The sequence below is a fragment of the Carettochelys insculpta genome, chromosome 9 (genome assembly GCF_033958435.1).
Source record: "Carettochelys insculpta isolate YL-2023 chromosome 9, ASM3395843v1, whole genome shotgun sequence".
In the NCBI taxonomy this organism is placed as follows: Eukaryota; Metazoa; Chordata; order Testudines; family Carettochelyidae; genus Carettochelys; species Carettochelys insculpta.
This window is the reverse complement of record NC_134145.1, coordinates 65,389,229-65,405,257: the sequence shown is the minus strand read 5'-3', so window position 1 is coordinate 65,405,257 and position 16,029 is coordinate 65,389,229. Positions and strand designations below refer to the sequence as shown.

Sequence of the window (16,029 nt, the reverse complement as noted above, 5' to 3'; positions counted from 1 at the left end):
TTGAAATTGTCGTTTCATCCAAGTGTAAATCTTGGTCTGAGCCAGAGCCATCTGTTGTAGGCTAATATTTATTCTGCTTCTGGCTGACACTTGCAGGAACGAAGAAGATGCTGGCTTTCAGGATTTGGTTTTGCTCTTCAGTTTTACCACCTCTGTTGGTATAACAAATAACTAGGCTTGGAAGGATTTGATTTAAATCATTAGTTTAATAAGCATCATTCTCATGTGACACAGAAATTGACCAAGAGGAAAAAAACATTGGGGGCAGTCATTGGAGGCAGCCTCCCCAATACAGTAAACTCTGTCTTAAATGCCATTCTATTAGTCAGAACTCTTACATAACTGTTATTTAAACCAGAAGTAAATTTTAGTGACATTTTCCATAAGTACAGCATAGTGAAATACAGTGGAAGTTTACAATGTACAATGCAACTGTTGTTGGTAAATAAAGTACTCTTCATACATTTTTTTTAGTTTCTTAATCTCTAATCTTGTTTTTCTTTAGTGTTATGCACTGCTAGGTATACCTCTCTATTATCCAGAATATTTGTATATCCAGCAACCTTCCAGTACTGGGGCTGCTGGATTTGAAAGAGTTTACTATACCTTGCACTCGTAAAGATTCATTATCCTTGGCCCTTAGCTGCACAGGAAGCACTCTGCAACTAGCCCTTCTGTCACAGTCCTGCACGCTCTCTCAGCAGCTACGAGCGCTGGGGTTACCTCTGGTCTGGAGCTGCTCAGCAGTGGGATTGCCTCTGGGTTCTCCTCGTCTGTGTGACCTAGGCTGGGGCTCTGCTCCAGTGGCACAGGACTGCAGCCTCTCCAGCACCTTGTGCTCAGGTATCTCTGGCCCCTCAGTACACCAGAATTCTCCCTGCAGCTCCATCGTCATTAAATAATTGTCTGTCTTCCGTCACCCCTTAATGTCCTGCAACTGTGAAAATTCAAGTTGAAAAAATTCGGGGAAATGCTTAAAATAAAAATTGGTGCTTCCCATTGAAATGGCAAAAAAAAAGAAAAAAAATTTACCAAGCCTACAAATTACATTTTCATTTTAGATAAACATATGTACTGTGGTAAGATCAGAAGTGAATAATTAGTTGTTTTTTTCCTTTTAGGGAGAAATTGAACATGCTTTAGGAATTCAGGGGAAAAATGTCTTTGCCCAATCTATCACATGCTACACAGAGATACTTTTAAAAATTGTTTTTAAGTGTCTCATTTCTAAGCACTCATCTTTGCACTGATTTATTGCCTGGGCAGGGGTTGGTGTCTTACTCTTCAAATAACTATGTCTAAGCTGCAGCAAGGGTTGTGGAGAGAGTGCCAACTTCTTGTATGCGACAGGCTAAACAGACAACAGAGAAAATTGCTTGATGTCTTTGTGCCTGTTGAAGAGCATCTCTAAAGACTGCTGTCTGTGCCATCCTTCTCCAAGGATGCTCTTAAGGCTGTGCCAACACCTTAGTGAGTTTGTCCAAGATGGCCAAAAGGCATCAATAGCCAGACATGCAGCCCTAAGGCTGGTCAGGATATAAAGCAAAGGTAATGGGGCAGGGAAGGAGGAGGTCCTCAAGGCACCAGAACTGATAAAGATAACCACCCATCCCCAAATATCTAAAAATATAGACCTAATTTTACTGAAGGACATGTGGAGCAGAAAGGTGATTTGCTTTACTGCCTGGAGTATGGGACTCAGAATAAGGGCTAACTTTTAATACTAGCTCTCCACCTGACTCCCTCCATAGTCTGGGACAGATAACTTGAAATCCCTCCCCCACTCCCCCTTGAGGTTCCCCCATCTCTGTAACGTGGATAATAGATAATATTCCCACACCCATGTAGGCAAATTATGAGGACCCAGTAAAGTTAATGCTAGCAAAGTAACTTATAGATGTTTTCCTCTTGATTAGTAATAACTCCAAATTTCTAATCTAACATTATAGTTAGTCGGAATACAGACCAAAGATTGGCTGCAAGGTCTGTCTGTTGCTACACTCACCTTCACCACAAGGCTAATGTTGCCAAGGAGCACATCTCCTTGTCAAAAATAAGGATGCTTGCAAACTGGGTGAGACCAACCTGCAGCAAGTTACAGAACACCAAATCTTAAATCTCACTGAATTCAGATGTTGCCATCTGTGATAGAACTTTTTCTGGTTAAACAATATGGGCAATGGCTGTGACTTTTCTTATCACCAAATCTCCATATAATAAATTCTTTTTTATCCGTTGTTTTAACTGGAACACTCAGATAGCTGGCAAACACAGCTTCCTTTTTCTGTTCCCCCTCTGGGAGTTCCAGGGTGCTGTGCGAGCACATCCCCCCAAGGCTGAGTGGGAGCCCCCCAGTCTTCTCATGTCATGCGGTGATGTCCCCCCACAAGCAGCTCCTCACAGGGCACAACTGTGCCTGTCATCCTGCAACTGCACCTTGAAAGCAGCTCCACAGGGGACAGCAGTGTCTGCCGCCCTGTAAGCGGCGCCTCACAGTGCACGGCTATGTCGGCCACCCAGGAAATGGCTCTGCAGGGCGCAGCTGTGTCTTCCATGCTGCAAGCAGCTCTGCAGAACGTGGCTGTCCCCACCGCCGTGCAGGCAGCTCCTGTTGCCTCACAGGGATGTCTCTGGTGGTGTCCACCGCCCCTCAAGTGTCTTCTGTTGTTCCCACCAAAAGGTAAGCAGTTGACCAGGACCTGGCACTGAGGGGGTGAGAGGAGCTGAGTTTTCTTATTAGGGGGCCACGGACCACTGCCTTTTTCTCCCCCAGCTGTTGTCCATTGACTGGTACGTTTGAATAGCCAACAACCTCCCAGTCCCTGGGTTGCTGGGTATCAAATAGTTTACTGCAAATAAGTTTATATGAAACACAGGTGGCACAGAATGGAGAAGCATTTCTGCAAGTCAGTGCTCTGATACAAATTAACACTTTTTTCACATTTTCCAGGATCACTTATTGTTGCCTGCCACCACCCATAATAAGACCAGACGGCCCAAGATGTCTATCGTGTTGCCTGCAATAAACATCAGTGGTACGTCCAAAGTTTGACTTAAGACAAGTGGTTTACTACTTTATGTAGTCATGGAAGCTGAAATGCAATGTAAGTTTAATAAATAGCTTTCTTGGTGCAGAAGCTATGTCATATATTTACATAGTCCTAATGGAGGACTCACATGCCCACCAAAACAAGGTTCAAGGGTCCCATTACTGGAGGGAGAGGGGGGAATAAGTGGCTATTTGACAGCCCTGTATGTCACTAGTTAATAACCTTCCAGGATTCTGGCTATTTAGACCCCTGGGAAATCTTAGATTTTAAAAGGTTTAAAAAATAAAATTTGTCTACTATGTCAGTATTCAACTGTGACTTACAATTTATATAAAGAATGATGTCTGTCCAAATTGCTTCAGTTCCATTGCATTAACGCTGGATAACTGTACATACAGCATCTGAAGAAGTGAGTTAACTCACGAAAGCTCATGCTCTAAACTTTTCTGTTAGTCTATAAGGTGCCACAGGACCCTTCGTTGCTGCTACAGATCCAGACTAACACGGTTACCCCTCTGATACTGTACATATTTTGGCCTTTCTGGCAATAATTTGGGGCCTCTTGAAGATAGTTGTGGGTATAGAAGGGAAGGTCTCTTTTTTTATCCCAGTAGTGCCAGGCCTGCCTGCTCCCGTACTCACAGATCCTTTTTCAAAGAAGTTATCCATTACAAGAATACGTGTGCTTTGGATGCAGCATCTGAGAACCAAGTATAGCAGAACCCTCCTCCACTAACCACTCCTGATTCCATGCTTTCTTCTGGTCTTTGCCCACACAGAGACAGCACTGAATTCTGTGACCGTTGTTCCAATTCAGTAAACACTTTTTCACTGGGAAAAACTTTCTTTTTATGTTCCATGCTTCAGAGGATAGTACATGTGATCATGAAAGTTTTTAGCAACTTCAGTCTTCTCTGCAATCGGTGCAGCTCAGACAAGTGCAATAAAGTCTACCCACCACACCATCTTGTTTTCTGTATGCCACATTACAAAGGTAGTAGTGCTAACATTCAGAGTTTGTCACTCTGTAATATTTGTGTTTCACACCATTTTCACACCACTGAAACTCACATCACATCACTAGACTCACCGGGCACGGAACTAAAGGACAGTGGTGAATCTGACTCTTCAGTAGAAGCTTTTTTCCAGGTCTGTTCATCTGCAACCCATGTCTCCAGCCTTTAACCCTCTGCTGTAGTTAACTTTAAAGGTGGTCTGAGAAATTTACTCCCTGTCTCCCTACGTCCTAACTCAGGTTGATTTCACTGGAATTTTAGTTTAAAAGAAAATCAGAGAAAAAGTCAAACAGTGTCAAAATTGCCTCATATTTCAGTGTTGTTAAAATTAACTATTTTGGTTTTTATTTTGAAATAACTTTTTGTTTCTAAAATTTCAATACAAATTGAAACCAAAATAAAACATTCCAATTTTGTTGGGGGAGGGGATCCACTAGGATGGACCTGACATGGAATTTTTCTTTGTTGAGAATTCAGAAATTCAGTGTTTGTTCTAATTCCAAACACAACCACATTTGAAATCTCTAGATACTTTATGAAATGGAACTTCTGCCCTCCACAGGTGTCTAGTTAATTTTTTGCTGTATAGAGTCCATTAATGCCTCTAAAAATAGCTTTAAATTGCATAATTTTAGAGTCAAATAGGTTAGTCTCACCATGATTGGGAGAAAAGGTGGTGTTTCGTTAGGAAACTGGAAATTTCCCTTCCTGGTGCTGTGAAGGTCATGTTTCTGGTTCTATAGGATCACCAGATTTCTCATTGTAACCCTGTCTTGTGCAGAACTGAATAATTTCCAACATTGGCTTTTGGCAGGTATAATTTGGGGGAAAATTGATGCTTGTCAGTGTCTCCTAATCCACTTCCCTGTTCACTTTGCCACTGCATTTAACCCTCCTCCAACCCCTCACTTTCCCAGTTCCAGAAGAGGGCTAATTTTGTAAGGATTTGTACAGAACTGAGAGGGCAGGGAAAGGGGGCTCAGTCTTGATTTAGCTGAGCTATTAATATTGTGGATTAGTATTAAAAGACGGCAACACTGATAATGACCACAGGCCCTGGTGCAAAGTGAAAGGGTGGCTCTGTGTCCCAGAAGGGGTGAGGCCAAAGTGGCAGCAGCCAAAGTTAGTGGGCCTGACATAAGCAACTCAGTCTGAGGACCTACAGTGGAATAGCAAGGACCTCGAGAGGTTATCTAGTCCCAGTCCTCTGCAGTCATGGCAGGACTAAATATTATCTAGCCCATCCTTGAAAGGCATTCACGTAACCTACTCTTAAAAATCTCCATCAATGCAGATTCCACAACCTCCCTAAGCGGTTTATTCCAATGCTTAACTGCCATGACAGGCAGTTTTTCTAGATGTCCACCCTAAATTGCCCCTGCAGCAATTTAACCCCTATCCTTGCAGGTAAAGGAAAACCATTTTTCTCCCTCCTCTTTGTAACAATATTTTATGTACCTGAAAACTATCATCGTGCTCCCTCTCAGTCCTCTCTTCCCCAAACTAAACAAGCCCAGGTTTTTATGTCAGTGGTTTTCACATTGATGTGTTGTGAGAAATGTCCAAGTGTGCTGTGAAATGTCATCAGTTTCCCCTTGCTGCAGCTCTTTGCAGAGCCTCTGTAGGGGGAAAATTCATGACCCCCAAACAACAAGGCTGCCTGAGTCCCAGCTGGCACAGGATTGGTCAGTTTCCCCCCTTGGTGGTGTTTTGCAGAGCCACCACGAGGGGCAATGCCAACCCTGCAGGAGCCCACTTGCACTGGGAGGCAACTAAAATGCTGCTTCATGGCCCAAACGGGCTTGTGGGGAGATCAACCTCCTTCCCTGCTGTGTCAAGGAGGGAGGGAGCCAGCTGGTGCTGGGACATGATTTAAATGCCACATCTCAGCTCCAAGAGGCAGGTGGGGAGGGGAGTCTGCTTTCTGGAGCTACCTCCCCCTTCCCTTGCCCATCTTTTTGCATACCAGCAGGCCTCGGTTTCCCCAGTAAGTTGCTGTTTACTTTGCATTTTGCTCTGAGCCACTGAATTTCAATTATTTATCAGTTAAATTATTTAATAAAAATTACACTTTTAAAAGTATTGTTACAAATATGGAATTCGTAACACAAAATAGTGAAATTCAGACAGCTGAACCGAATGCTGCATGTGGAATAGATTTAGGGCAATGAATAGTTAGAGATAGTTGAGAGCTGAGCATATTTTGAAAATGTGCCTATGGTCGCTGTTCAAGACAGTGTATTCTGTGCTTGTATCTATTCTCTGCATGAACACCTTCTGCTGTCACTGGGAGTCCCACAAACAGGGTGAATGGAGATCAGCAGTTCAGATGAGCGATCCCAGGGCCAGTCAGAAAAGGATGAGAATTCTGCTTAAAAAATTACCTGAGACTCCCAAACCACTGTCTGTTGAACTGAACAATGTTTTGTGTTCCAAGTCAGGGCCAGTGCAAAAGGAAGCAAACGAAGGCATTCTGGGGACTCTTTCAACATTAAGAAGGGCACAATCACATCCCTTTGATTTGCACTCAAAGGCCCATGACAGCAAGAGGAAGGCTGTTAGCCACTCGGATGGCAATGGTTTCCCCTCTTCCCTCAGAGGAGTCGCTGGAGGAGAGCATGAACGATGGGAGCAGGAGCCAGGAGGGACACATGTTCAGCTCCCACCAGCCCTGCTGTCTCTCTTCAGAATGTGCTGTCCTCTTCCTTGTGGGGCAATTCTCCAAAAGCTGGCTTCTTGCAGAAACTGCAGCCACCCGAGAAGCCTCACTGGACCCACTGCCTACTAACCTCCCTATTCTGGACAGCTGCCCTGGGATATTGCCAGTACCCACACCAGACTTTACAGCAGCTGTAGGAAGGAGGGCCAGAACTACAAAGGGGAGGGACTCCTCCCACACAAGGTTGCCAGGAGCACAGTCTCACCACAAAGTGAACTGAAACACCAGGGTAAAAATGAAGACTTATGCCACATGCTGTGCTTTCTTTCCTACCCCTTGGCCAACTGGATTGCGTGTAACACACAAGGCAAGGTTTGCTTCTTGTCCACTGCCTCCCACACTGTTTCCTTCCATCATTTCCTGTCCAGTGCAGAGTGGCTTAGTTTCTGTAGACTAGCTCAGCACCAGTGTACTATATCATGTACCCATTCTCAGTGGGCTCTGCCTGTCCTATTCAGACTCTCAATTTTGTCGAATACCAGGGTCTTGACTTTTCGTTTATTGTTCATTCTGCAAATATGCCTGAATAGCTGTAACTTCTTCTTCGAGTGTCCCCGTGGGTGCTCCACATTAGGTGTCGGGCTCGCCCGGCGCCGCAGATCGGATCTTCCAAGCAGTTTCTGCCGGACCGCGCATGCGCTGGTGCGTGCCACTCCCTTGCGCGCTCCTGGCCACGCGCGCGATCCGGTCCCCGCCAGTTTCTCTTAACCGCCGTCGGCTGCAGACGGAATCCGACTAGACTACGGCCAAGTTAGCGTATTCAATGGTTTTAACTGTTTTTCTTTAAAGTTTTCAAGTTCTTAGGCTACTGTTAAGTTAGCCAGTTGTTGTTTTTTTAAAAAAAAAAAAAGAAACAACAAGCGGGACGGCATTCAGTCCAGTCCTAGTAACAAGCGGAGCACCGGAGGCCAGGAGCCTAGGGCCATTAGCCCTCCTGCCGCGGCAGGCTATCGGAGAGGGGGAAAACAGCACAGAGAAGGTGCTAAGTACCCCATTAACAACTGAAAGACTCACAAACAATGTCCTCTTCAGGATTCAAGAAATGTGAGTCTTGCCGAGATGCAATGCCAGCGTCTGATGGGCACAGTCACTGCATAAGGTGCCTGGGGGAGTCCCATGTCACGCAGAAATGCTCCTTCTGTGCAAAATTAACAGCCAGAGCAAGGAAGGACAGGGAGATGCGGCTTAAAATGCTGCTCTTCGACAAGGCCCTCTAGCCAAACGTGCCGGAGTGGCCGCAGCAGGAGGGACCCTCCGGGGCCCATAAAAGGAAAGCCGCCTCCCTCACCCCATCAGCGCAAAAACGGAGGAAAGTCTCCCCAGCCCGATCCCTGCCGGCAGCAACAGCGAGCGGGACGGGAGGAGAGCACAGCTGCAGCAACAGCTGATCGGCGGCGGCACGGAGAGCCACATGGAGGCGGCTCAGCCTCTGATAATCAAACAGCCGCCCCGCACCGCAGGCAGGGCGGCGGCTAAACAAGCGCCAGTACCAGCGGCACCACAAGCAGCGGCACCGACCCCCGGGGAACCGGCGGTGCAGAGCGCACAGGCACGCAGCCTGCAGGCACCGGAGGACACCGCCCGTGCGGCACCGCGCATAAGCGTGCCGAGCACGGCGCGGATGGGGCCGAGATCCCCTACACGTCAGGGGGCGGAGCTACCCCCTCAAGGGAGGGGGAAGGCTGCACACAAAACAAGGCACCGCAGCCCCTCTCCAGACAGGGCTGCAGAGTTGCTTTCTCTCAGGCCTCTGCTCATGCTGCAGACTCCAACTAGAAGGCAGGGGTCCCCCCTAGCCTACCCGGAGCCCCCGTCTCCATTTTTACAACCAGCCTCGCCCTGGCTGGGACCACCTTCACCCTTCCTGGGGTTTGAGCCGCTGGAGTACTATCACAAATCGCTCTCTCCAGTGTCCCAGGTCTCTCGACGATCTCCCTCCCCCAGACGCAGAGGGTGTGCACCAAGGGAGTGGTCTAGGTCACCTTCCCAAGAACAGTGCCCATGCTGCCATGGTCACCCTTATCACACGGGGCATAGACACGACCGGCAATCTACCAGGGAAAGATCCCCGCAGACGGTCCCGTATCTCCGAGGGCAATCGCGAACGGGGACAGAGACTCAAGTATCTCAGGGGGAACTGGTTGTGGAACCCCGAGATTTTCCCTTGCAAGCTTCCAGCGAGCGGATGTACCATCACCAACAGGAACTGGAAGGGTCCAGAGAGGCGTACCCTAGTGGTTCCTCGCTCTCCTCCCCGGACGAGGCTACGGCCCTGGGGGACGTCCATCCTCCGGACGATCTCAAACAGTTTCAAGAGCTGTTTAAGAGGGTGGCCTTCACGCAAGGCATCCAGACAGCAGAGGTGCAAGAGAAACACCATAAGCTCCTCAAAAATCTGAGACCTCCGGCCTCCTCCAAAATAGCAATACCGCTTGATGAAGCAATCTTGGAGTCCGCCACTATGATATGGCAGACCCCTGCGACTATTCCGCCTGTCCACAAGAGAGCGGATAAGAAATACTTCGTGCCGGCGAAGGGCATGGAGTTCCTGTTCAGCCACCCACAACCAAATTCCTTGGTGGTGGAGTCGTCGCAACAAAGATCAAAGACATCTCAATTCAGGACAGGGGGAACAGACAAAGATGCCAAGAAGCTAGAGCTGTTCGGCAGAAAGGTCTACTCCTCCTCCACTCTACTGTTGCGAATGGCAAATTACGCAGCGCATCTAGCGAACCATAATTTCGACAACTACACTAGGCTAACCTCCCTTATGGACTCGCTTCCAGAGGACAAGAAACCGGTGCTCAAGGCCATCGTGCAAGAAGGCTACGTGGCCTCGAGGACGGGAGTTCAGATCGCCCTGGATGTTGCGGACACAGCAGCACACTCCACAGCTACGGCAGTGATGATGCGAAGGGAGTCCTGGCTCCAGACTTCGGGTATACCGAGGGATCTGCAGGCAAAGATAGTCGATCTTCCCTTCGACTCGCAGAAGCTGTTTGCTGAATCAACTGACTCGGTCCTTCATTCCAGTAAAGATTCAAGAGCCGCACTTAGGACCCTGGGGATTTACACCCCTCCATACAGAAAGAAAAAGTACTACCCTCAACAAAGACGGTACCAGTACCAGCAACAGTGTCCCCAGTACCACAGGGGTTACGAGCAACAGCGACATCAACAGCACCAGCAATACAGAACTCCCAGGTGACGTTCCCAACAGAGCCGTGCGTCCTCGGGGCAGGGCCAAAGGCCACAAGTTTGACACACAGATCCAGGGCTGCGCCATCACTACCATCGCACAAGGTCATCCGAAGCAGTTATTCCACCATCGCCTCCGACCATTCTACGACCAGTGGCAAAGGATCACCACAGACAAATGGGTGCTGGAGATCATAGCCACAGGGTACGCCATCCCCTTCCAGTCGCTCCCACCTCCACGAGCTCCACCCAGGCCCCACCTCCAGGAGGCCTCCCACGTAGCGAGGCTCAAGCAGGAGGTAGACCATCTCATGCTCATAGGGGCAGTGGAAAGAGTGCCGGAGCAACTGCAAGGGAAAGGGTCCTACTCGAGGTACTTCCTCACGGAGAAAAAGACAGGAGGCTGGAGGCCCATCTTAGATCTTCGAGGCCTCAACCGGTACCTGCGCAAGCAACGCTTTCGGATGATCACAATCGCCTCCATCCCTACGGCACTAGACGATGGAGATTGGTTCGTAGCCCTCGACTTACAAGACGCGTATTTTCACATAACTATCCATCCGGCTCACTGACGATTCCTCCGGTTCATGGTAGGCAAAGAACATTTTCAATACAAGGTCCTACCGTTTGGCCTCTCCTTGGCCCCCAGAGTCTTCACCAAGACCTTGGCAGTGGTGTCAGCCTACCTGCACAGACAGGGTGTATTTATATTCCCGTATCTGGACGACTGCCTACTCAAAGGGGCCTCGAAGGAGGAGGTACTACGCATGATACGCATCACAGCAGGCACGTTCTCTTCGCTCGGCCTGGTTATCAATCTGGCAAAATCAAAGATAGACCCCACACAGGACATAGAGTTCATAGGGGCACGCATAAATTCTATTACAGCGAGAGTGTATCTACCAGAGACTCACTTTCGGGCCATCGGCTCCCTCGTGCAGGTCATCACCTTCAGCCCTACGGTGCCGGTCCTGACGTGCTTACAGCTGCTGGGCCACATGGCAGCAGCAACGTTCGTAGTACAGAACGCCAGGTTACACATGCGCAGCATGCAGCACTGGCTGGCGAGCGTATACAAACCGGCAGCACACACCGTTCACAGGGTGGTGTCGCCCACAGCAGAGGTGCGCAAATCCCTGCAATGGTGGGTAAACCCCAAGAACTTGCTAACAGGGGTACCCTTCCACCAACCACAAATATCGGTTTTTCTTACTACAGATGCCTCCCTCATAGGGTGGGGAGCACACATGGGCGAAGAGGTGACTCAAGGGCTGTTGTCCTCCACGGAGCTGTCACTGCACATAAATATACTGGAGCTCAGAGCAGTGTTCAACGCCTGCAGGCACTTTCGAGACCATATACAAGGCAAAGTAGTCGGGATCAGTACAGACAATACCTCCACCATGTTTTATATAAATCGGCAAGGAGGAGCTTGGTCCTGTGCCTTATGTGCAGAAGCAGTCCGGTTATGGAACTGGTGCATCGCCAACAATATAACCTTGAAAGCCTCGTACTTACCAGGCGCTCACAATGTGAAGGCAGACCAGCTGAGCAGGCGTTTCGCACTCACGCACGAGTGGCAGATCCGTCCCGATCTGCTACGACTGATTTTTCATGCATGGGGCTTTCCCCAGATAGACCTGTTTGCCACTCAACACAACAAGAAGTGCCCACGATTCTGCTCCAGGGCAGGACTGGGACGGGGGTCCCTGGGGGACACATTCGCGATCTCCTGGAGGGGCCCCCTGCTTTACGCTTTTCCTCCCACAGTGCTGATCCACAAAGTCTTGCAGAAAGCCAGGAGGGAAGGAGCCCGAATGATCCTGATAGTCCCAATGTGGGATCGACAGCAATGGTTCCCCCTACTCCTGCGCATGTCGGGACATCCACCGATGCCCCTTCCAGTGGCGCTGGATCTGCTCACGCAAGCCCAGGGGTCCATAGTGCATCCGCACCCCCAAGGCCTGCGACTACAAGCGTGGTTAATCCATGGCTCAGTTCCGTAGAGAGCACATGTACAGAGGAAGTGCAACAAGTCCTAGAAAGTAGCAGGAGGACTTCCACCAGGAAGACCTACAAGCAGAAATGGACTCGCTTCACGGCATGGTGTTCTACCAAACAGCTGGCCCCCCTTTCGGTGCCTATACCTGTAATATTAGAGTATTTACTGGACCTCAAGAGAGGAGGACTCTCACTATCTTCGTTAAAGGTCCACCTTGCCACCATTTCAGCATTCAGACACGAAGAGGAAGGGCACACGGTGTTCGCCCATCCCATGGTTACCAGGTTCCTCAAAGGGTTGGTAAACCTATACCCCCCTTGGAAACCGCTTCCACCTTCGTGGAACTTGGACCTGGTGCTTAATGCGCTAACGGGACCACCGTTCGAGCCTTTGGCCACGGTTTCCCTCCGCCTCCTTACGATAAAGACGACCTTTCTTCTTGCAATCATGTCAGCTCACAGGGTGAGCAAGCTTGCGGCAGTTATGGCAACGCCACCCTGCACTGTTTTTTCCAAGGAGGCGGTAACCATATGGCTGCATCCAGCCTTTGTTCCTAAAGTTTCTTCTGAGTTTCACATTAACGAACCTATCGTTTTACCCTCGTTTTATCCAAAGCCTCATAACTCTAACAAAGAGGCGCGCCTACACCTCTTGGACGTGAGGAGGGCGCTAGCCTTCTATATAGACAGGACCAAGTCCTTCTGGAAAACGGATAGGCTCCTAGTCTCTCTCGCTCCCAAATCGAAAGGAGAAGGTCTTTCTTCGCAGAGAATCTCGAAGCACATCGTATCCTGCATAAAAATGTGCTACGAACTCAAAAAGACTCCTTTACTGGCCACGCCCAGGGCTCATTCCACTAGGGCGGTGGTGGCATCAACAGCCTTTTTCAAGGGTGTTGCGCTAAAAGACATTTGCAGAGCGGCGACCTGGTCATCCTATGACACCTTCGCCAAACATTACGCCCTTCACAGGGTATTCCAAGAGGATACCCGTCTCTCGACAGTGGTCCTCTCGGGGACAAGCTGCACATAATCTGATTACCCACCTCCTATTTTGGGTTACTGCTGGGTAGTCACCTAATGTGGAGCACCCATGGGGACACTCGAAGAAGAAAGAAAGGTTACTCACCATAGTAACGGTGGTTCTTCGAGATGTGTCCCCGTGGGTGCTCCACTACCTGCCCATCCTCCCCGCTTTGGATCTCTGTTTAGTGTTTTGCAGGAGCATCCGAGGCGGTTGGTCAAGGAACTGGCGGGGACTGGATCGCGCACGTGGCCAGGAGCGCGCAAGGGAGTGGCGCGCACCAGTGCATGCGCGGTCCAGCAGAAACTGCTTGGAAGATCCAATCTGCGGCGCCGGGCGAGCCCGACACCTAATGTGGAGCACCCATAGGGACACATCTCAAAGAACCACCGTTACTACGTTGAGTATCCTTTCTTTCCATTGTATAACCTTCAGCAGTAGGTTCTCTTCTGGCTGTATCTTCCTATATAATTCCTTGTTGGTGACCTTCTGCATCCCTCCTATTCTCAAGATCTTTCTATAAGAACTCCTCTCGAATGCCAATATCCTTCTCTTTGAATCTTTCATAATCATCCATGTCTCACGTCCGTACAACATGCTGGTGAATACACACATTTTCAAGACTCTCAGCTTCGTTCCTAAGCAAATCGCTTTGCTTTTCCAGATCTTATCCATCACCTTCAAACTTGTTCTTGCTTTCGCTATTCTAGTAGCTATTTCCTTCTTACAATATAAATCAGATGTCATGTTGCTCCCCAGATATGTGAACTTCTCTGTATTATATAGTTCGATCCCATCTAAGCTGATCTTCCTTCCTATTTCCTTATCTCCAAATACCATTGTTTTCATTTTATCGATGTTCGTACTCAGTCTGTACCACTTCCCTTCCTTGTTTAGCACCTGAACCATTCTTGCTGGCTTTTCTTCATCTTCCTGGATAACTATATCATTCACAAACCTCAAGCTGTCAATTTTTATCCCATGCACCAGTATCCCTTCTACCTCTTCTTGATCTTGTCCATCGCTCTCTCTAGGTGTGTGACGAAGATACTTGGCGATATTGGATCTCCTTGTCTCATACCTCTACACTTTCTAAACCAACTTCTCACTCTCTGCGCGTTCCATTTGTTCTTTTACTTAGAGACTGTCCAGTTTGGTCAATGTGTATGGCAGAGGGACATTGCTGGCCCATGATGATATATATTACATTAGTAGATGTGCGGGTGAATGAGTCCCTGATGGTGTGACTGTTGTGGTGAGGTCCTGTGATGGTGTGGCTGGTGTGGATATGTGGGCAGAGTTGGCACTGAGGTTCGTTGCAGGGATTGGTTCCCGCGTTAGTTGTGTTGTGGTGTATAGCTGGTGAGAAGCTAGAATTAGAAGAAATGAAGGGCATCTCACTGTGTGCACCTGGGCATGGCTCTAGAGAGGAGACTAAAGGTCAGTTGCGGGAGGGAGATTCGAAATCACCATGTGTTTTGTTGTATCTGTAAATGAATTACAAACTAATGGGAAGAAAAATGAGCTGAGACACATCTGCATATGAGCTGGTTTGTTTGTTTTCCCTTTTCATGTCATCATTCAGATATTTCACATGTGGGGTCCCACAGCTCTTTCAGTCTCTTGTAGGTGTGAGATGCATACGAAGTCCTTCCTTTCCCCTTCTGGAGCTCTTGACACTGTCGTCGCAGGTGAACTTAAAACCTTGAAACATAGGCCTGGTCTACACTATGGAGTTAGCTCACTGTAATACATCTTTTGTCAGCCTAACTCTGTCCATATCTCAGTATCTATGCTACAGTGGTGCTCCAGCCAATGTACATTGACTTAATATTTCCATCTCACAAGAGCTCTGAGCTGGGCACGAAGCCCACAACTTCAGTGCTTCTCGCCCCCCGCCCTGACCACCTGAGCTGTCAGCTGGGCACAGGGTTCACAGTTGGAGCTGCCCACACCGACTGCCTGAACTGTAGCTCATTCTTGCAGCAGGGAGCCTCCCAGCAGTGAAATTGACATTCTGTGGCCAGTTTTATATCTCCTGTTATTTCACATTTTATTTCTGGGTCCAACTGTCAGCCTCGCATGGTGGGCTGTGCCCATGAGCCCTGCATGGCTGTTAGTGCCCCACAGTGTCCCACTTCAGTTGGTACAAATGCTCCTGGTGAAGGTGTGCTTCACTGGCAGAAAAAGGGCAGCATGGACATTGACTGTTAATTTAATTGCTGCAGAGGCTGTAAGAAGTTGGCCTAATTTTGTTGTGTAGACAACTCCTGAGTGTCCTTGCTGTTCCTCTAGATCAGGGCTGATGTGCAAGGGAAAGCTTGTACACAGCTGCTAGTGATACACCTCCTGTCTACATAAAGAGAGGACTTCTGTCTCCTGGCCTGCCAGTCCAGCTATTTTCACCATTAATTTCACTCAAATGCAAACTTGCTTCGTGGTATAGGTACATCTGCACTGCAACTAAAAATCATCTTGTGACTGCAAGTCTCAGGGCTTGGGTCAGCTAACTTAGGCTCACAGGGCTGATGCTACAAGGCTAAAAATAGTAGTGTAGATGTTACCACTTGGGCTTGAGCCGGGGTTTCAACACTCATCCCCTTTACCAGGATTCAGAGCCTGGGTTCCATCTGAGCCCAGATGTCAACACTGCTATTTTTAGCCTCATAGCATGAACCCTAGTCAGTTGTGAGGTTTGGTTGTTTGGAGAGGCTAGAAACCCTGATATTAATCGTGGTGCATTGACTTCTTTGCAAGTTAAAGAGAATGCTACATGCTGAGTGTTATCTTTCACCTTCTTGTCCAGGAAGATCTAGTCTTCACTGGACTTCATTTTGCAGTTTACACCGGTGTAACCAAGGAGAATCCAGCCCAGAGTTTATGAAGTGTTGGACATCCTTTGTGGAGGAAGTGTAAATTGAGATGTTCAAAGCAGTGTAAGAGATTTAGCCACAGGTCTTCTATCCAGACTAGCGGAAGATGGATGGCTAACTCCTCTGGACTTCTTGGGAATCTCAGCTG

General features: G+C 48.4%; 1 protein-coding gene across 3 annotated transcripts in view; it reads left to right on the top strand.

The window, feature by feature from the left end:
• The window catches only part of ATF6 (activating transcription factor 6), a 153,503-nt gene that overhangs the window by 115,184 nt on the left and 22,290 nt on the right, over positions 1–16,029 (top strand). For all 3 annotated transcript variants that reach the window (XM_075002222.1, XM_075002223.1, XM_075002221.1), the window contains exon 15: positions 2,951–3,035. In XM_075002222.1, coding sequence (XP_074858323.1) covers positions 2,951–3,035 — 85 coding nt within the window. The remainder of the gene's footprint in view (positions 1–2,950; positions 3,036–16,029) is intronic.